This window comes from Eupeodes corollae, chromosome 1 (assembly GCF_945859685.1).
Source record: "Eupeodes corollae chromosome 1, idEupCoro1.1, whole genome shotgun sequence".
Taxonomy (NCBI): domain Eukaryota; kingdom Metazoa; phylum Arthropoda; class Insecta; order Diptera; family Syrphidae; genus Eupeodes; species Eupeodes corollae.
Window position 1 is genome coordinate 94,724,270 of NC_079147.1, and position 23,001 is coordinate 94,747,270.

The 23,001-nt window shown below is 33.5% G+C and overlaps 1 protein-coding gene across 1 annotated transcript; it reads left to right on the forward strand.

Annotated features, from left to right (window-relative positions):
- Window positions 1-16,561: 16,561 nt before the first annotated feature.
- Window positions 16,562-19,015, forward strand: LOC129939024 (angiotensin-converting enzyme-like). Its single transcript, XM_056046884.1, has 7 exons — window positions 16,562-16,713; window positions 16,781-17,342; window positions 17,414-18,099; window positions 18,158-18,381; window positions 18,447-18,587; window positions 18,655-18,833; window positions 18,896-19,015. The coding sequence occupies exons 1-7, from the start codon at window positions 16,663-16,665 to the stop codon at window positions 18,946-18,948; spliced, it is 1,896 nt and encodes a 631-aa protein (XP_055902859.1). The 5' UTR covers window positions 16,562-16,662; the 3' UTR covers window positions 18,949-19,015.
- Window positions 19,016-23,001: the final 3,986 nt, after the last annotated feature.

Genomic DNA, 23,001 nt, shown 5'->3' on the forward strand with positions numbered 1-23,001 from the left:
AGGACATCCGTAGACAACCGAATGCTCGCATTTGGTTGCCGCTCATGAGCATAAAGCCAAGCGGACAGAACCTGATCCGCGTTCTTCAGAGGCAAAATCCGCTGGTTCCCATGCACGATTGGGCTGTTGTTAAGGCAGAAGAACCGCAGAAGACCAGCGCCTCTTACCTTCTGAGGATTAGCGAGGAGAGTCTAGGGGCTCTCGAAAAGGCCGAATACAAACTCAGTTTTGGCATAAGGAATGCCAACATTAAAATTCTGCAGAGTCGTAGAACAGACACCGACAAAGCTGAAGACAACGTCGAGGTTGACGATGTTATAAGCGGAGTGGAGATCCCCAGCGAGTTCCCTAGCCAGCCAGCTCTTCAGCTAAAAATAATTAAAAAACGCGCTTAACATCCAGATTAATCTAAAGCACTCTAAGTGTGCATGATGGTTAGTTCGTTGGACTGTCATGCAAGGGGTCTTGGGTTCAATCCCTGCCTGTGCCACCTTAATTAAAAAAAAATAATTTTCATGGGTCCTGCCCCTTGCGAGGAATTGACAAATCCTTCAAGAGTAAATCTTGTCATGAAAAAGTGCTTTCTCAAACTAGCCGTTCGGATTCGGCATAAAATTGTAGGTCCCTTCCATTCCTGACAACAGTACTCGCACACAGGAATGGTTGAGAGTTGTAAGTCACTAGGCCCTGGTTCACAACGGACTGTTGCGCCACCCCATTTGATTTTGACTCTAAGTGTGCTTCAGATAATCTGAGAGTTTTCCTTAGGGAGAAAAACTTCGATATTGGCGTTATCCAAGAACCGTGGATAAATGGCCTTAAGGTGCGAGGCCTCTAAGACAAATAATACGACCTCTTTTATAAAACCGCAGATCAACCCCAAGGTTATCCCAGAACTTGTATTTTAGCTAAGAAACATTTAAAAGGTTTTTTATGTCCAAATTTAAGCACTCCCGATCTGACAGTTGTCAGATTTGAAGATAAAAATACGCAGGGTTTGCTGTTGACCTCTTTTTACTATGCACATAATGCACCATCACCTCCGGAGTAGGTGTGCACAATCATAACCGAAGATAAAATCAAAAATTCAATCCTTTTGATCGGAGGCGACGCAAATGCTCGGCGTACCCTTTGGGGAAGTTCTGAGATCATTGAAAGAGGTTACTCACTTTTTGATTTTATTATTGAAAATAATATGACCATGTGCCAAGTTTCAAAACTGTTGGATTTTTGTTTAGGTGAAAAACCTTTTTAACTGCACTATTTTCTTATATGACTGGACTTTCAGTAAAAATTACTATAAAGTCAGATGGAGCTTAAATAAAGATCTCTTTTTGGCAACACTCAAACATCTTCAGTTTGGACTATAATTTAACTAATAATCATGTTTCAATAGGAGAGTGCTTTCCAATTATTGAATTTTACTATTGTCAGTTTAATCGACCTTCGGAGGCTGCTATCTGGGCTATTGCCAATGAGTGACATGTCTCCTTTACTTGGAAGCGTAAACGATTCTATTTGACGGATGTTCTTTCGCACTCGTACAGTAACTAGAGTACTAAAAGATTTTAACATTCGTAAATCCGCTGACTCGGATAGTATTCCAACCATTGTTCTGAAAAAGTGTTCTTCTGCGTAAGCTTTTCCATCTGTCCTATTCAACAGGAATCTTTCCAAGTGTACGGAAAACAGGATTTTTCCAGCCTGTCCCTAAAAAAGGCGAATCCTCCTTACCCTTGTACTATTGTAAAATTACTTACATCCCTCCTTTCCAAGGTCATGTAAACGGTGATAAATTTGTAGCTTTAGAAATATCTTGAAGCACGAAAGCTTCTTTAATGACGTTTGTATGGTTTTCATAGAAATTGATAGTTCCCCTGGGGTGGTTTATCTCACCGAAAAGTGGAACCAATCTTTAGATGGGTTTGGAGAAAGTAAGATTATTGCACTTGATATTTTAGAAGTATTTAATAGAGTTTAGGAACAAGCTCTCTTATTGAAAATGCTTGCATTTGGTTTTCGGACCGTAGTATTGGACGTATTCAAATCTCATATCCACAAAATAAACTCTAGTGTGTCCCAGGGCTACGTTTTGTCTCCGACACTTCCTTATTTTCTTCTTCTTCTGTCTAAAACTTCTAACCCAATAAATTGTTTCGCTGATGACAATACCTTCTGCTTTTAGTATTCGTTTTTAGATTCCTTCCTTTTTTTGACAATTCGAAAACTCATAGCTGTCTTTTGTCTCAAAAGCATAACCCTTTCCCAATGCCACTATTAATGGGCGGTACCTGCATCGAGTACACTTTTTTCAGTTCTAGGTATGAGCATCACAAACCGCTTGTTGTAGAGGGATCACATTCGACTTAACCAAAAATGACACTAAGTGCTTAGATTTTCTTCGACGATTCAAGAAGTTTTTGACCGCTTCGGATCTGGCTACAATTTATAAAGCTTTTATTCGTCCAAGACCCGTGTATAATTTTCATACTTATACTGGTGCCCCAATATCGTATTTTAGTCTTTTTGATAGAAATGAAAAGAAAGCTTTAGAAATGATAGGATATCGTTCTCTTACTTAGAAATTTGCTTCTCTTGAACACTTCCTATAACTGCTTAGTAGCAAAAAAACCGGTTGACGCATTGGAAGCATTAAAGCATTGATACCCACCTAAATACCCACCAAAATTGAACAAAGCAGACCAATTGAGGTGCAGCCATGCGAGTACGTGAAGTTAGCCCCCCTTTTTTTGATTTTCCAATTTTAGAAAGTTGTTCCAGGTTGTTCCCGGTTTGTTCCGCATTGTTCCAAAGTTTTTTTGAAAAATACCCAAAAATGGGGGTTTTAGACCCCAAAAATTGTTTTTGACCTAGCTCCCCCTTTTTCGAAAATCGTTTTTTTGAAAATTTCTAAATTTCACTGTTGTTCTGAACATTGTTCTAAATTTTTGGACCTCTATGATCAAAATTTTAAAAGTTATGGGCAAAATTTGAAAAAATTCTAGCCCCCCCTTTTTCGAAATTCCAACTTTTTTATTTTTTTTTAGATTCTAAAAAGTGTTCTAACCATTGTTCCAAAAAATGAGAGTCGTAAAATGTATATTTTAAGAGATATTGCCTCCAAATTTTTTTTTTCAAAAATGCAATATACATCTACCAATTTTTTTGTTTTTTTTTTAAGCCTGCATTTTAATGAAACGTGATGAAGCACATGCACAGCAACCAAAACTTGGCTTATAAACTATTATTTACGCTGATGATCGATCTTTCAAAAAAATGACTATTTTGTAAAAAATATTTTAGCCTCCCCTTTTCAAAAATTAAAAATTAAAAAAGTGTTTCAAGTCAAACCATACTTCTCCCAGCTCGTATCCAAATTTCGTCCAAAACCATAAGCAAATAACGCTGAAGGCGCACAAAAAAGAAACAAATAATATTTACCCTCCCGAGTGCCCCCCTCGAAAAATTTTAAAATTTTAGGCCAAAGCTGTATTCTTTTAGCAAAGAACAAAATTTTTTAAGATTCCAACTCTATGAAGTTAAAAATTAATATGCCTACATTCAAAAAAACATCCCCAACCCCCCCATTTACAAACTCCCAAACTTAAACAATATTTTTATATCCATAATCACTCACATAGAATTGTTCCAAAGTTTCATTCAAATATGTTCAAAAATAAAGATATTAAGTCCAAATAAAACTTAGCAGTGTACTACTCTGTTAAACATATTCTGGCCCCCCTTTTCCGAAATTCAAAATTCCAAAACTTGTTCCCAATTGTTCCGGGGCTCTTCTAAATTTTTCCAGAGATTCGTTTCTTAATATTGATTTTTAGTATGAAAAATTTACAAAAAATGCACCCCTCCCCCCTTTTCCAAAATCGAAAATCTAAAACTTGTTCCCTATCCAAAATCACTCAAATCAAATTGTTCCAAAGATTCATTCAAAAATATTCAAAAATGAAGAGTTGAAGCCAAAAAAAACACTTTATCCTTGTTCTGGCCCCCCTTTTCCGAAATTCAAAATTCCAAAACTTGTTCCCAATTGTTCCGGGGCTCTTCTAAATTGTTCCAGAGATTCGTTTCTTAATATTGATTTTTAGTATGAAAAATTTACAAAAAATGCACCCCGCCCCCCCTTTTCCAAAATCGAAAATCTAAAACTTGTTCCCTATCCAAAATCACTCAAATCAACTTTCGGCCAGAATATGTTTAACAGAGTAGTACACTGTTAAGTTTTATTTGGATTTAATATCTTTATTTTTGAACATATTTGAATGAAACTTTGGAACAATTCTATGTGAGTGATTATGGATATAAAAATATTGTTTAAGTTTGGGAGTTTGTAAATGAGGGGGTTGGGGATGTTTTTTTGAATGTAGGCATATTAATTTTTAACTTCATAGAGTTGGAATCTTAAAAACATTTTGTTCTTTGCTAAAAGAATACAGCTTTGGCCTAAAATTTTAAAATTTTTCGAGGGGGGCACTCGGGAGGGTAAATATTATTTGTTTCTTTTTTGTGCGCCTTCAGCGTTATTTGCTTATGGTTTTGGACGAAATTTGGATACGAGCTGGGAGAAGTATGGTTTGACTTGGAACACTTTTTTAATTTTTAATTTTTGAAAAGGGGAGGCTAAAATATTTTTTACAAAATAGTCATTTTTTTGAAAGATCGATCATCAGCGTAAATAATAGTTTATAAGCCAAGTTTTGGTTGCTGTGCATGTGCTTAATCACGTTTTATTAAAATGTAGGCTAAAAAAAAAAAACAAAAAAATTGGGAGATGTATATTGCATTTTTGAAAAAAAAAATTTGGAGGCAATATCTCTTCAAATATACATTTTACGACTCTCATTTTTTGGAACAATGGTTAGAACACTTTTTAGAATCTAAAAAAAATAAAAAAAGTTGGAATTTCGAAAAAGGGGGGGCTAGAATTTTTTCAAATTTTGCCCATAACTTTTAAAATTTTGATCATAGAGGTCCAAAAATTTAGAACAATGTTCAGAACAACTAGAACAACCTGGAACAATTTTCAAAAAAACGATTTTCGAAAAAGGGGGGGCTAGGTCAAAAACAGTTTTTGGGGTCTAAAACCCCCATTTTTGGGTATTTTTCAAAAAAACTTTGGAACAATGCGGAACAAACCGGGAACAACCTGGAACAACTTTCCAAAATTGGAAAATCAAAAAAAGGGGGGCTAACTTCACGCACTCGCAGCCACGCCCATTATTTGCATGAAGAAATCCTAAAACATTAAATACTCAAATATTATCATTTGAAAAAAAAAGGATTTGATGCCTTTGGCTGATTTGGGTTTTAGTTTAAAATCCGTTAGTTTTTAAAAACTCACTCATTAAATTTTGATTTTTTAAAACCAAATTAATAAGACATAAAAAACTCACCATCAGTGTTTCTGATGTTCATCCCCTTGAAGTGCTCTACATTTATTCAATTCTCACCTACCAAAAGTAATCCCCGGAAAAATCAACCCAACAAAAAAATAAACAATTTACAGTAATTACTATCAAATCCTGATTTATCATAAAAAAATATGAAAAAGAAAACCCAAACATTCAAAAACCAAGCAATGAAGCTATGTTTTCTATATAAAGGAGTGCTAGTAACCCAGAACAGAAACACGCAACCAACTGTTGATCTCGGGATTTTACGACGCGAATAATGGTGGCATAAAATTTGAGTACCATTTAGGTTATAGCCTTGGTGTATGATGAAGCGAATACACAGTTTTTGAGGGTTGCGGGTACGAAACAAGCAACAACAACGTTTCGAATTTTTACGATTTCTTAACTGTTCCACAATTTGTGTTCTACCCGAACTTTTTTGGCATTTTATTTTTATTTTCATTATCTCTATACTTGTGATGGAATTAGAGAGCTTGTGTGATTTTGGTACTTAAACAACCACCAGATCCCAAATAAAGGTCACATAGTCCTCGTTGCTGTGTTGAAGCGCTAAACAATCGTTATTATTTTAAGTACTTGTTTTATGACTCCTGAAATTCATTTTGGTCCAGACCCACATTAGAAGAACGATGAATTTGATGTGTTTGTTGTGTCTGGGTTGGAATATAAGCAATAAGCATATAGGACGTTTTTAAAGGAGGATAAAAGTCTGATTTGGCAAATTATTGCGGTGTTATGATTGAGCTGTAATACTCAAGTATTTTATGAGTTATTAAACTGAATTTCAGTACTGCCTTATGAGGAACTATACTCTTTATAACCCTGCAGAGTAAAGTCTATAAACGCAAAATGTGTTCATTTTAGGAAATTTTTTGAATGGGGTTCGGGAATAAACGATATGCGATTTCTGAAAAGAAAACTCTTAAAGTAATTTTCGTATAAATAAATAATCACATTTTTTGTTTTGTCAGCAATTGCATAAGGAAGTTCGAACTAGGGCGGCTTTGAGTGATGGTCTTTGACTTCTTGTGAATTACATTGATTAAGATTTAAAATACAAGCGAAAGAGAAGAAATTATTTCTCTGGTAACTAAGTAAGTAAGTAATTCATTTTATTGGCACAATTATTTGGTTGCAAACTTTAAGTATTATGGTTATGAATTAGCTTTAGCCGTCCGTCAGCTTGAATGGCAATATATTATAATGGTAATGAAAAGTTTTATAAAAATAATAAAAATAAAAATATAACTTCAGATATACTCAATCATTAACAAATTTCTGTATTTAATAATATGTAGATTTAAGAAAATTAGACAATTGTTTCTAATATCTTCCGTTTAAAATGTCTAATGTTTCCATCATTGTAAAACGTTCCCTTTCTTGATATGCAAGTCTTAGGTGTTTGAAGATTTGACAAGTGCTTATAAAATTAAAGGTGCCTTCTTTGGCCTTCATGTTGCACAGCGTGCAAAATTGGTCGGATGCACCATTGTATGGACTGCCGTTAAGGTAGATGAGCTCACATCTCGATTTAAACAGCAGTAATATATATTCGTAGCTAAGGTTATCCTGAAAGTAGTTGTTACTTCAGAGATAATAATTTAATTGTGAATATATAATTCTGCATTTAGATTGCCGTGCTTCTTCAATCAATGCGTTACGAGTGCAAGTCTTCACTTATTTGCATTAAGCAGTAAAGTTGTTCTTTTAAGGAGTCTAGGTTACTGAAGTTACAGTGTAAATTAATGTTGTAATAAGAGCCAATATTTTGCCATTTCATCATTCACCAGTCGATTTATCTTTGTTCGTAGTGCAGCAATTTTTTTGTTAGACGAGTATCAGAATGTGAAACAATTTTTAAAATGTAAAATCTGCTTGAAACTTAGGGGTATTAGTAAAATCTTAGGCAACCATGTTTCAAGATATAATTAATAATTTGTTTCTTGATAGATGAAACATTTTTTCAGAAAATTTCGATGAAATTTTTCAACCACTTCAAATTCATCTATTCCCAAACTTGAGCAGCATAACAGAGTGTTGATTTTACTACGGTTTCGAAGACTTTATATTAAGATGAATTAGTAATGTTTTGGTTGTAAAATATTTTTCACCACGTCATGTTGACCAAGCTCTGGGAAGCAGCAGCTTTTCCTTGAAGGTGGTTTTCGAAGTCTAGAACCGTATTTTTACTCCTAGGTATTTATATTTTTTAGTAACTTTAATCTCGTTGCCTTTATAGAACCATTTATTTCTATTTAAACTTTGGGAGCTATGTGTGAAGACCATAATTTTCGATTTGTCAGTGTTTATAGAGAGATCCCAAATTTCACAATAATTTGAAAGACGGTTGATCATAAATTGCAGGTATTCAGGTGATTGCGATAGTAAAACTAGGTCATCCGCATTCAAAAGCACATTAACATTAGTGTCAGCAATATGAATTCCACCATGTATACATGAGGCTATGTCATTTATAAAGAGCGAAAATAATAGAGCACTTAACAGACAACCTTATTTAACTCCTGAGTCTGTATCAAACCACTGAGAGTATAAGCTGAACCATCCTATACTGCTGCTTGCGTTCCCGTAACATTTCTTTCAGGACTCTGATAAATTTTGTCGAAAGACGTACTTGTGACAGCTTGTATAAGAATGCATTTCGGTCAACAAAGTCTGCTTTTAAATCGAAAAAAAATGACTAAACTTTCCTTTTCCTAGCTTGAGATGCTTTTATTATTGAAGTGAGCCAAAATATTTGGTAAACAGTTGAGTAATTTTTTCTAAAACCGAATTAAAGCTCCGTAAGAAGATAGTCAACCCAATTTTCTAGCCTGCTCACAAGTATACCGCAAAAGATTTTAGCCATCGTGTTCATGAATGATATTCCACGGTAGTTTTCAGGGTTATTAGAATCACCCTTTTTATGTATTGGAAGTATCGCGGACTTTTTGAATGAGTTTGGTATTGTAGCTGTTTTGAATATCGTGTTAAAAAGGTGCTTTAAATTGTTGTTTAAGTTTGGGCAGGCGTTTTTAAAGAAATCATACGGTTAACGGTATACCGTCTTCACCGAGTGCTTTTCCTTTTTTGGCTTTAATAATAACATTTTGGATTTCATTAACTGTTATTTCGAATCTAGAATTTCGCCAAAGACTAAAGGTTCTGCATATGCGAATGATAAACTTGATTTGTTGAAAAGTAACCCTTTGAAGTGAAAAGCGAGATCATCTGCGGATATAGTTGCGCCTATCACGAAGTTGGACCCGTTTATTTCCTTGGCTGTTTTCCAAAACTCTTTTTGGGGCTTTAATGAGGCCCAGCGATCATACTTGGTTGTTTTGAAATTCAACTTTTTTGAGGAAGTATAGTCTTTTATACACAGCATTTCTGTGTAAAATTTGCGTAGAGAATGTTAAAAAAGCGAGTGATTTTTTCATTGCCTTAACACATTCATAATCAAACCATTTTTGTTTAAATTTAACTGAGGGAGTATAATTTTGGGTTTGTGAGGAGCTTCGTATGCTTGATGTTAATGCATTTGAGAATTTTTCCGTAGAATTAAGGTTTGCAGTAATTTCGGACAGATGCTTATTTTATTTGTTTTGATATGAAAATAATTCGTTTAAGTTTCGGTAGGAATTTAAGTTCATTTTGTCGAGACACAATTTCATTAGTCTCGTAACTATAAATGTTAACAGAGCAGTTATGTTAATATGATAACTTATTTCTTTTTTTTTTTTTTGTTAAAATACTACTTTCGAACTTAAATGTCTAAGTCCAAAAAGCTTGGAAAACCCAGTGAAATTAACAAATTCTTAAGAAGAAGACAGAAAAGACACATTTAGGGTTGTTTTTGTGCAAATTGAGTGCTCTAATCTTGGTTTGGTTCGAAAATTCCTTCCCCTCCAAATTTGTTGTGATCCCAGCTTGACGTCAAGCTGAAAAAGAACATAACCTTAAAAACTAATAATGAGGATATTCCTCACAAATAAGTCAAAATTTCGAAACCCAAAGAAAGTTTTAAGAAATAAATTATGGGGAATTAAATTGTGTTTTTTAGCTTGATTTAAACTCGACGTTAAATTTAAAACACCACAAAGGAAATAACAAAACTAAATATGAAAATTGAAGGGTGATTTTTGAGCAACGTGCATTTTTTGGAAAAAAAAAAACTTTCGGCCATAACATTTTAAATTGAAAATTAATTTCAAATAACAACAAAAATAAGAAATGAGCATTAGAAAACTTAAGTGCCCTGATCTCGCCGCATTTTCAAATTAAACAATTTATCAAAATAAAATTTAAGTTCCAACAGTAAATAATACATTAAAATAGTATGTTTGCACTCATTGCACGATAAAAGTAATTTAATTCTTTTTTTTGTGCATGAATAGTCGAACAAAGATTTAATACACAGTTGACGAAAAAAAAAATAGCAGTAGCCCCAATATTGAAAAAAGGAGAACAGTCTACTTAACATTGCTTACTTAATTTTCTCAGCTTTAATATGTGAACGTCTAACGTATAATGTCAACAATCTGATCAGTGTATCAGTTTGTTTTTTTACTAGTCCACAGTCGAACAAGTGTTCACATAAGGACCAGATCCTGGAAAACACAAGAATATCAAATCGACACCCACCATCTCATCTACAGAGACGAGCTATATAGAACCATGTCTAATCTTGACCGTAAGTGCAAAATGACCATGTATTCACGCTCCTCCTTTCGATGTCAAAAAAGCTTTAGAAAAGGGAATGCGCTGTCACGCGATTTCATGAACATCTTCTTTGAAAGAATAGTGCAGAGCTCCAGCGTCTAGAGACACTATGCATATATTTCAAGAGTCTGTCAAACTGGTTTAACGAAAAGCCTTCGAATCTACACCCACAGGACATCGCTAGAGGAAGACCTCAGATCAGGTGGCGGGCACAAGTGAAAAGTGACCTCACCCAACTTATAGCGCGAAACTAGACACATCTAACTAGGGACCGAGCAAGACGGAGAAGTTTGTTGGGTGGAGCCGTAGTTCACAAAGAACTGTATCGCCACCTTGAGTAAATAAGTAAGTAATAATTTTACTTTCTTCAAAACGATGTTAATAATTGTTTCACTGATATGGATCTGTTCGTTCATTCCACAATGATACTTTTTGAGCCCCCTGATATTCGCTCTGTTTATTGGTGACATTCCTGATATTCTACCGGGTGGCGTAATATTTGCGGGAACTCGAATTAAAGGTTTGCTCTATGCTGACGATTTAATATTACTAGCCGACAATCCTTTTTCACTGCAACTTCAAATTAATAAATTACAGTCGTACTGTCAAAAATTCGATGTGAAAATTATAAAATATTTTTTAACACGTTATAAGATTTTATTTTGTGTAATTAATGAGAAATGTTTTAAGCAGTTAATATACCTACCGCACAAATTTATTGAATAAAATAATTTCATCGACTTTCAACTTTTGGCTCCTTTTCATTTACATAAATAAAAATGAGGCTGTAATTTGACTTACACTGATAACTTCCTATTGATGCCCTTAAACATTTGCAAATGATATTACTTTTCAACAACACTTTAAGTAGGACTTCAATAAATATAAAAAAAACTAAGTTAATTGGATTTTTTAAAGAAAATTTACAACAATAATAATTTCGAATAATTTCAATGAAGTAATTTCGAAGTCTTTCTCCTAACATATCTTTACAAACAAAAATCATTTGAAAAAGTAGATAAGAATTTTACTTTAAAAATCCAAAACATTTAATTTTTAGAAAACAAATTAATATTTTTTTTCATTTATAATAGAGCATCTCTTTAAAGAGTTTATGGTTTTATACTTATTGAAAATAAGAAGTTGAAATTTTTTTATAACAAGAGAATTACTAAAAAAAAGAGGCTGGGATGCGACCCACATTGATAATTTCCCTTCCCGTCTGTCGGTTTGTCTTGCTTAAGAGTTTGTAGGTTTGCTTGTTTTGTTGACATTTATAAATAAATAATTCAGTTGACACTTGAGTTATTTAAAAAAATTAAAAAAAATTAACAATATTTTGCCTATATTGAAATTGGTTTATTTCAAAATTTATTTTTGTTAACGAGATTTTTAATCGAAAACTAATTTGTACCAATTTTAAAAGCTTTTGTATCTCATATAAACAAATACAAATTGAATGAAAGAATTAATTTGAGAGATATCGAAAACCGAACATAATATTTTAATGAATTTGTGTGCCATTTCTTGTAAATTTTATTTTTTCGTAAAAAAATGTACTTTTGGAGTTTATAAAAAAACTACTGAATATTGAAAACAATATTTTCAAAAGTAAATTCTTACCAACTTTTGTTAAATTTTCTTTTAAGTTTTTATTTTTTTGTAAAAAACCGTCACTTCGATTTTTCTCAAAATTTTACTGAATGTGAACAACAATATTTTTTAAAATATGAAAGTTGTTTAAAGCCAATAACTCAAAATTTTGAAGAGATATTTGAGTCGAAAATCAATTGTAACCAACTTTTGTTAATTTTTTTGTTTAGGTATTTAATTTTTGTAAAAGAAATGTAAATTTGATTTTTCTCAAAATTTTTCAGAATGTTGAGAACAATATTTCTTATAAGTTAAAATAAGCTGGAAGCTATAATCTTAAATTTAAAAAAGATATTTGAGGTGAAAATCAATTTTTACCAACTTTTAGTAAAGTTTTTTTTTTAAGTTTTTATTTGATATAAAACCGATTTTCCCAAAATTGTACCAAATGTCCAATAAGTTATTCTTTATTGCACAAAATTATTTTGGAGATAAAATTAGTTTTTATTCGTAAAATATTTGTGGTGATAAATATTTTTTTAAATTTTTTTTTGTATTTATAAAAAAATAGTTAATTTTATTTTTTCTAAAAAATATACTAGATTGGTATTACGTCATGATATATATTATACAATTTTATTTCAATCGCTTTCATTTTTGGTTTGTGAAATATTTTCGATTAACCAAAATTATAAACCTTTTTAAATTGCTATGGTTAAAAAACCATTCACGGAATTTTTGAGTGTCCTTTCTGAATCTTTCTTCAATAATATCTATACAATACAATTTATTTGAAATCGATATTTCTCCTGGTTCTTGAATTATGGACGACGAAAAAAACTTCGCGAACGCACGGACGTACGAACGTACGGTGTTACACACTCTAGGGCTCTAAAACGTTGAGAAATGTCAAAACTTTTAATTCGAAATATCGGACCGATTACAATAAATTTCTATTTTTTTGTTAAATTTCGTAACAGTCCATGAAGAACCAGGGTCTAGTGACTTACATCTCTCAACCATTTCTGTGTGCGAGTAATGTTGTCAGAGATGGAAGGGACCTTCAGTTTATATGCCGAATCCCAACAGCTAATTTGAGAAAGCTGTTTTTCATGACAAGAATTACTCTTGGAGGATTTGTCAATTCCTCGCAAGAGGCAACTTATGAAAAAAGTTAGGTGGCACAGACAGGGATTGAACCAAAGACCCCTTGCATGACAGTCCAACGCACTTTTTTTTTAATTCATTTTTATTACTTCATTCTTAAACCTATCTTAAAGCTAGACGAAAATTCATAAAACTAATTAGCCATAACTTACAACTAACTTATTGGTCCCATACGGACACTCTAAGTTAAACTATGACACTTACTACTAATGACTTTCGGCCCTAAGATCTATTTTACTTCAATTTATATTTTATTTATTTCTGTATTTATTATAAAATCTTGAAAAAAAAAACACTAATATCAAGATACTTTTTTATTTTTACTTAAAAACTACTTAAAATAAGGTCCCTAATATAAAACCTAAAGCTAACTTGAACTACCTATTCTACCTATAAACTACTTAAAACTAGAACAACCACATCAGCAAATCCAACTATCTAACATTTTTGATTTTCATATTTTTTTGTCTTTTTTGTTGTCCATGTTTTTTTGTTTTTTTGTATTTTTTTTTCTTTTTTTTTGAGTGCTGCCATGCATTTTCTACTTAAAATTAAATCTTAAAACTATAAAACAAGTATGTAAGCCGGCCAAGACTTAAAACCCCATCCCGTTTACCCACTATGCCGATTGAAGCCACCAAAACTGGTTCTCCTGCTTCACCCTATCAGTTCGGACCCCTTCTGAACCGAAGGAGCTCTGCCCCGCCTTGTGCCATGACGTCCCGATTGTATGGGAGTCGCCTATCCACCGGTTCTCCGTCTGACGTGGTAGATTAGCGGAACTGCCAATATATCCTGTATCAGACCGTATTTGTCTAAAAAGAAGATGCCTCTGGTGGAATGAAGCTGCTCAAGCATGCACTGTAAGCGTTGGGCTTTTATAAATAAAAAACTTATTCTTCGCAGGTTGTTTAATTTTTTATTGGCGTCCTTTTTGTTCGGTAGTCAGACAATAACTGCATGTACTAAAACTTACAAATGTCATTTTAGCTTAATAGCATATTGATGGGGTTACCAGCATTAAATTATTTGTAAATTTATAACATAAATTATTTGTACATTTATTACACGCTTTTTTTTTAACTTTCTAAAACTAATCATAACCAAAGCGAGTGGGTGGGCGAATAATTCGACCACTGCGTGTACTATAATTTTCATTATTCGAAAGTATATTATCTTCAGGTTTATTATCTACAGGTGTTTTACATGGTGTCAGAAGACAATGGCAAATAATAGACTTCCAATTGAACTGGACTGCTCCAACCTGGTTAAAGAGTGGCCTATGTGGAAGAGAACATTCCTTATGTTCATGATGGCAAATGGTAAGATGGACGAAGGGGAGCCAACGAAAATAGCTAATTTTCTCTGGTTGATCGGTCCTCGTGCTATGGAAATATATAATACTTTATTTCCCAACGATGGAACACTTCCTGGCATAGTTGTCAACGAACAAAATCCTGAAGAGGTTCTGCCAAGAAGATCTGCCGAACATCGAAAGAACATTATATGATGTTTTACAAGCGTTCGATAATTATTGTGTCCCGTTAAAAAATTTTACCATGGAATCATTCAAATATAACACCATCGTCCAACGGGAAAAACAACCGTTTGCTGAATTCGAAACAGAAATACGCAAACAAATTCAATACTGTGAATTCAAATGTCATTGCGGTGCTTCATATGAAGAATAGATGCTGAGAGACCACATCATAATTGGCATTACAACTTTAGCTGCTTGATGGAAGAAATGAATCACTGAAAACTGTGGTGGACATCTGCAAGGTATGTTACCTCGAACGAGTTTTATCACGAAATTGTCGATTCTGTTGATTCGAGCTCCGTTGTACAGGACCTCATTGGAATAGTAATGCACGTAAGAAGAATCGGCTGTTCTATATAAGCGGGTACAGTGCCGCTCGAACACCCGAAACTTCTCCATCTGTGAAGGAGCAACGTTAAACCGCACAGGACAACCATAAACGATCATCGGCCGTATGAGGGCCATGTAGCAAATTACCTTCACTCTGGGGTCAAGCCGACAGCTAAAAAACAGCCGTTTCGTCAGAGCGAAGGTTCCTCTGGCCCTGGTCCGAGCAGCATTTATATGTCTGTCGAAATATAAATATTTATCTAACTAGATACCAAGGTACTTCACTACACTTTTTCTCACTAATGGCTACCCGTGAAGATCAACGATGGCCATCTTGCAGACCAACGCACTTACCATTACGCTACAAGTACTATAATAACTTTCTATGGAAAGTTGAAAAAGTGAGTCCTTTAATTTTCACAATATTTCGTCCAACTCCAGGTCAACAAACAGAACTTAGTTAATACAAATATCTGTTGATGTTTGGTCCAAAAAATTAAATAATTCTTGCAAAAACTACTTTACAAAATTAATACCGAAAAAGTGATTTGTAAAATATTCAAATTAGTACCTGCTTCTTTGATTCGTATCTGAAATACGGTCTACTTCTACAATTACACCAAACAAGAGTGAAAATAGATTGTTGAAGTTGACAATAGGTCACTTAAATTATCAAACATCAATTCAATTCAATTCAATTTATTTATTTAATAACTTACACAGTAAGATACAATATCTCATTTATATAGTGCAAGCTTCAAAGAAAATTCTATGATATGTATATTATTTAATGTAAGTGTTACATACAGAGTTTTACAAGTTCAAAAGAAAATAAACTTAATTATGTACTCACAATTTAATTTATAATTACTCCAAAATTAGAATTATATAATGTATGATAAATTTTAAATTGAAGAATAATGGGTACACAAATAAAATTAATAATCATCATCATCGTCGAGACTCTCCCAGGAATTGCTTCAGTTTAACTCTGAACAGTGTTCTGCAACTTATGAATTTTAAGGGTTGTGGTAGGGAATTCCAAAGCCGAATAGCAAAGATAAAGAATTGTCGTTCAGAAACCAAAAACGTATGGCGAATAGGCACGAGATCCGGAGTTCTAGATGAACGCGTAAAACAGACCCTGCTATAAAGGTTGGTAGGTTGACGCATTTGAAGAATATTATGAAGTAGGGTCAGCGTTTTCAACTTAAAAAGATCTTCAATACTGATACCATAAATAGATTTGGCAAAAGAGGACACGTGTTCATATTTTTTGAGTCCAAAAATATACCGCGCGATACTGTTGTATGCCACGTTGAGTTTTCGCTTGTGCTCATAGTCACAGTTGCTAAAAATTTCACACCCAAACAGCAAAATTGGAATAAGTAGCGTTTTTGCTAGGATTATTCTGGTTTTTAACGGAGTGATTTGACAATATCACTTTCGTAAAAATTATTTAGCTAATCGAAAAAATAATACAAAATTACCCTTACAAAAATAGAACAATAATTTCGGAAACTACTATACGAAGAGAAATATACAATTTAATATTATTTGGTGAACTGAGCAATATCAATAACCTCATCGTCATCTCGAAACAGTTTTCTTTGCTTTATTTTAAAATCTTACTATGACTGATTAAGTGACTGATAACAATAATTTTGCATGTCTCAAATGAAAAACTAATTCAAAACAATAATAACAATTATTATCATTTGAGGTTTTGAGGTGAGCATCAAGTTCAACTATTTTATTACAGATTTCGATTTGAAACTTATCTCATCCTTCTTGATAAGAGTAAGTATAGGTTCAAGTTTTTTCAGTATTCACTCAAGTTTTGTTTGTCAAAGAAGCCGGAACAGTGAAAATAAAATCTCCGTGATGATTGTTAGAATATTGTGTTTTCTATTTGCCGTATTATTGACGGCTAATGTAAGCTATTCTTATTTTTACAAAACTTTAAGATACGGTGTTCATTTTTCAAATAATTTCTACTTAGATTTGCAATGCTGGTGTACCATCGTCAAACTCTAATGAACAAGCAGCTAGAGCTTTCCTCAAAGAAGCTAGTACAAAATTTTTCGAATACAATGATAACTTAGCTCAAAAACAATTCCAAATGTATGAAGATGACAGTGATGAAGAAGCAGCAAATGCTACCTATAAAAACTTTTTCGCCAAAGCAAAACTAACTGTAGAAATTTTTGAAGACTCAAAAAAATTTGATCAATCGAAATTTACCGATCCTGAGTTGAAGTATGTTTTTGAGAATTTCAAGAAATCTCCCGGCGTATTTATATTGGGAGAAGAAAATTTGTCAAAAATACTTCAATCATTGACTTTGCTTGAAGAATTAGCAAGTGACAAGGATATTCCTTCATATCACAATAAAAGCATTGATCTTGCATTTTTCCCTGATATTCAGGAAATTTTTGCTAAAAGTAATGACCCAGCTGAATTGAAGTACTATTGGAAAACATGGAGAGACAAAAATGGCGCTTGGGCTACTTCATATTTTGTGAAGTTGATTAAACTCTTGAAGGAAGCTGCTAAATTGAATGGTAATCTTGAAAACGATTTTGAAACGCTTTAATTAATCAAGTTTGATAACTTTAAATAAAAATCGTTTCAGAAATCACGCCGTTGCAGTTGTGGCTCGATGAGTACAATATCACCGAAATGGAAAACGTTATGACACAAATGGAACCATTTTATCTTCAGCTCCACGGGTTTATTCGCAATCAATTGCTCAAGAAATATGGTGATTTAGTTATCAAACCAAAGAAACCGATTCCCCATCACTTATTCGAACAGGTATTGGCTCAGACCTGGACTTCGGGAAGCATCATAGATGACAAGTACCCCCACAAGGATCTACCTCCCTACGACGAGATTCTAAAGCAAAACAACTATGATACGTTGAAAATGTTCAAAATGGCCGATGGATTTTATCGGTCGATGGGATTCAATTCGATTTCGGAAGAATATTGGACAAATCATATAAAAATGAATTCGAATGAAGATGAGGGCGATTGTAAGGCAATGGTTTTCGATGAATCACCCAATGTCTACTTGCGTTACTGTCAGAAAATGGACTTCAGGAAGTTCTTGCAAGCTCATGGTTATATGGGTGAAGTTTACTATGCAAGAGAAAAGATCGATCTTCCAGCTTACTATTTTGATTCCTATGGTCTGGAGTATCCTGTGGGTGAAGCTGTCATTTTGTCAGCATCAACACCAAAACATTTGAGTTCTATTGGATTAGTAACCCAATTTAGATTCACCGATGAAGTCAAAATGAATCGTCTTTTGAGAATGGTAAAAACATAACTTCGTTATCAATTCATTAAGTTAACGTATTCATTTCTGTCTCTAGGGAATCCATACCTTGCTTAATGCAAGAGTATATTTTGTTCACTCGAAAGTTATGGCAGACTTATTTGCTGGAATAGTTGACATCACGGATCTAAATAAACGTTATTGGAAGTTGATGGAGAAATATGTCGGAGTAGCACCTCCAAATAATCGTGGTCCTGACGCATACGATTTTCCATTCAAATTTTACACCAGTTTAAGTGCTAACGGAAATGAACAAGCAAGGTAAGAACATTGTATGATGTATGTATTTGGAAGAATTGTTGCAAACAATATTTATTTGGTTGTAGTAAATTTATGGGAGAGGTTCTAGGATACCAGATTTATGAAAAACTTTGTGAGATCAGTGGACAATACTCAAAATCAAAGGAATCAGAGCCAATTAACAACTGTGATTTCTATGGAAGTGAAAAGGCCGGTGAAGCATTGAAGTATAAATGATGATCTTATTTTTGGTTTAAAGTTTTAATGAGATTGCATTGATTTTCGTATATTTAGAAAAATGATGCGACTTGGATCGTCGAAACCAATGCGTGAGGTATTGGCAACTATTTTCCCTGAGAATCCTACTGTTAATGCTGATAGTCTCATAAAATACTACACTCCTATGAAAAATTGGCTTATTGAGAGAAATCGTGAAGACAATGTCAGTGTTGGTTGGAGACATTCTAAAAAAAGTTCGTTGATACAAACAAATCTCCTCTTGTAAAAATTAATATTTATTTTATTTTGTTTGCAGAGATTTCAATTGTGACAAATTATGATGACGAAGAATTAGTTCCACTCAAATAACCAAAGTTTTGTTCAAAACATAGCTATGAATAGCTAGTAATGGAATAAAGAGAAAGTCAAATTTTAATGAATGACCGTTTTTATAGAAGAGAACTTGACAATTTTTTTAAAAACGTTTACTTAACCGTTGACCCAATTGCAGGAAGAAAAAACGTAGTTGGTTTTTAAAAAATAAACTTTCATTAAGTAGTTCAGGATATGCACCTGAATATTTAATGAAATATTGATCCAATATTTAATGTCAATAGCTGAATGAATAGCTGCGAAGTCGGAAATATAAAGGTACAAATCAATAACTGATTAATAAACATTCTTGTACCTGAATAGGGAGTAGCGACAATTATAAGCTGATGCGCATTGCTATTCTGAAAACCCATAAGGGTGGCTTATTGACGCATCTACCGATATATTAGAATTGTAATTCTTTAAAAATTTGGAGAAAATCTAAACATTAACTAGAATTTTTAATGACTTCAAATATGTGATCATAGTTCAAAAAAGATTTCTTTGATTTAAGGATTTAAGGCATGAATTTAAAAATGAAGATGAAAAGCTGAAATAAGTATCATTAAAGAAAAAATTAAGTGAAATAGAGGTTGACTAGATAATTAATAACTGCCAAAACGGAACACCGCTTTGTTTATTTTGTGGATACAAGAATTTAACCCTGCAGTCGTCGCGCACCAAAATGTAACACCAGTCGTCGCGTGGATTACATATTTTATCCATTTTAAGATTAGAATAAAACCAAAATGCTTTAATTTTTTCAAAATTTATTTTGGCTTTAAAATGTAATTACATGTAATATTAAGTTAAGTTAACTAACTGTTCTACCTATTTAACTGTAAGTACTAAAAGAGACGAAAAATCCCGACTAGTTTATTAGAAATACTCCGTTTTGTATGAGTGGATTACAATAGTAATCCGCGCGACGACTGCAGGGTTAAACAATCCAATAGTTAAATTTTTTGTAAATTTTTTTTTATAAAGTACAGTCATTCAAAGGGGATTTTAATACCCTTAACTCGTTAACGGCTAAACGCTAAACACAGTGCGAGTATTAGGAAAATAGGGAAGGATGAAAAAGGAGATATCGGTGCACATTGGTCTTAAATTTTTGAATGTAGAAATGGGAGGGAAAACAGAATTGGGTCAAGCATTCCACATTCTCGATGAGCGGTTAAAAAAAGAATCTCTTTACTTTACAGTACGCCCGAAATTGAGCTCGAGGGTAGACATTCCTGGAAGTGCGAGTATTACGGCTGAATTGTTTGAGTGGGGGGAATGCAACTGGCTAATTCGACAGAAATTTGTTTGTAAAATTATCTGTAAGACAACGAAAAGCATGAAACATTACGCCGGTATTCGAGAGACTTAAATGTTTCGGTTATAGTTCTATCGCCTATCATTTTCGAAGCCCTTTTTTGAATCCTATCTAAAAGGCTCAAACTTTTTTAGGGGCTTCTGCCCAAATATGCTAGTAATATTCAAGTTTTGGATGAATGGAGGTTTTGTAAATTACCGCCAGATCAGAAGGGGTGAAAAATTTCTTGCACCGTCGGAGAAAGCACCTTTCAGCATTTTTGGAAATATGAAATATGTGATCATTCCATAAAAGGTGATCTATGATACACATACCGAGTACTGACAGTTAATTAGTTTCCTAAGTGCCACTCATAGATAGTGGCATCGGGGGTATGTTACGCTTTAACGACAGGAGGCAGCATTGAGTTTTCAAAGCATTAAATTCTACACCTTTTTTGATTCCCCATTGGACAATGCTGTCAAGATAAGAATTAAATGAGCTTATCATACGCTGCCGTTGAAGTTCCACATCCGAAGGACAAGGATGTGAATCTAGAAAAGCTGAGTGTTCTGTCGTCAGCGAAACAGGTTAATGGATTGGAAGTGGCAGACAAAAGATCATTTATGAATATAAGGAAGAGAGCCGGAGACAAAGCGGAGACTTGAAACCATCCAATACAACGTGTATTGAACGGTTAGAAAAATAATTTCCTATCCAATGAAGAAAGGATTCATCAATACCAAAAGCACGCATTTTCGGTAAGAGACCTTGGTGCCAAACTCTATCAAATGCTTTTAAAATATCAAGTGCAATAATCTTACTTTCTCCAAAACGATGTAAAGATTTGTTCCACTGTTCATTTAGATAGACCATGAGATTGCAATTAAACCTATTGCTAAGAAACCCATACTGCCGGTCATTAAGAAGCTTTCGTTCTTCAATAAATTTCTTAAGCTGATAACGCAGTTTTTAGTTTCAGGAAAATAGGAAAGGATTAAAGAGGTTAGAAAAAGAATCTCTATGCTTGTAAGTACGACAGAAATTGAGCTCATGGTTAAACTGATGAACATTCCTAGAAGTTCGAGTATTACGGCTAAATTGTATTAAGGGGGAGGGGAACGCAACTGACTAAATCGACAGAACACTTTTTGCAAAAATACCGGCAGAACAACGAAAGACATGAAACATTGCGTTGGTATTCGAGTGACGCAACTGTTTCGGTTATATAGTTTTTAGCCTTAAAAAAATATTAAAGAAAAGCGAATATGACTGAAACATTAAGTTCAAAAAGTTTGACTCAATGGTTAGGTCTGTAGAGCCGAAGACCGACAGACACAATTTTCAGCCGTAATACTCGTACTTCTGGGAATGCACATCAGTTTAACCTTGAGCTCAATTTCGGACGTACTGTCAAGTATAGAGATTATTTTTTTAACCGCACATCGAGAATGTGGAATGCTTTACCCAGCCCTGTTTTTATCTATTATTTTGATATTCAAAACTTTAAGACCAATGTGCATCGGTATCTCCTCTTTAATCCTTCCCTATTTTCCTAAAGCTCGCACTGTGTTTAAACTTCAAACATGTTAAGGGTATTAATAACCCCTTGAGTGCCCGTTTATTATAAAAAAAAGACACACAGACATACCATCCGAACACCGTGAACTCCTTTTTTTCGACTCCTCTATGTTCTTTATGTCATGTTTGATAAAAATCTTGCGATATAATGTCGCTAGTACAAATTTGATACACCTTTGTCCACGTTGAAGAAATATTCAATACTACATATTTGAATTAAACCCAAAGTCATATGTAAATAGGAAAGATAAAAATCAAAAATATTCGATTACTAATGTTATAATTTTCTTGGGATGAGTTTTTGTCTCCGGTATGAGGTGTCCCTGAGGTATGGGTGAGATGTGCTGAGTTCTTACCACCCATAAAAACATTTCGCACGGTTCATGTACTGACTTAGCACATCCTTAGTCCACGTCTATTATATGAATGGAATCTTACTTATCATAAAAAAATGGTTTCATATTTTTATAATAATAAAAGTAAATTTTTCAACAAACTATAAATTGATAGTCAACAATAGTGTCATTTGAAAAGTCTACAGAAAATTAACTTTTGTTGACTCCATATTTGTTAAAATTGGTTCTGTGTGAGGGCCGAACGAGAAAGAATTACTAACGAAACATTGTGATGCTACCCGCCCAAGTTGAAGCTTTCGTTCCTCAAGATATTTCGGAAAATGAAATTTAATCAACGTTTTAATGACAATACAAATAAAGGACGTCAACACAATTGGCCGATAACTTGAAGTAGAAGAAGCTTAGTCTTTTTCGAGAATTCGTTGAACAAAAACTTTTTTCCAGTTATTTGGGACAAGTACACAAGAAAAGGATATATGGAAAATCTCGCTAGCATGAAAAACAAAGTAAAAGTGATGATAAAAAGTAAAAGTAAAAGTACATCAAAAGATTGGTTCATAACGTGTTTGTTCAACTTCCCAGCATCTACTGCTTAAACTGCTTACCTTAAGAGAAAAAACTGATTTATTACATTATAATAAAAGAAATGCAAACCTTTTAAACTTCGCTTAACCGCGTTGAAAAATCCAAAAAATACTCCTCCCATACTTCAGGTACTCCTCATTTGTCTTTTTTTTGTATCATTTTAAATTTTCCGTCAGCTAGTACAACTGTATGCTAATGTTCAATACACTAGAGAGTACACCTCTATTA

Excerpts from the sequence above, each read along its gene's own strand:
- LOC129939024 (XM_056046884.1), top strand. The coding sequence starts at position 16,663 with ATGATTGTTAGAATATTGTGTTTTCTATTTGCCGTATTATTGACGGCT. Across the intron at positions 17,343-17,413 it reads GGAAGCTGCTAAATTGAATG|AAATCACGCCGTTGCAGTTG; the intron begins GTAATCTTGAAA and ends AAATCGTTTCAG. Across the intron at positions 18,588-18,654 it reads AAGGCCGGTGAAGCATTGAA|AAAAATGATGCGACTTGGAT; the intron begins GTATAAATGATG and ends TCGTATATTTAG.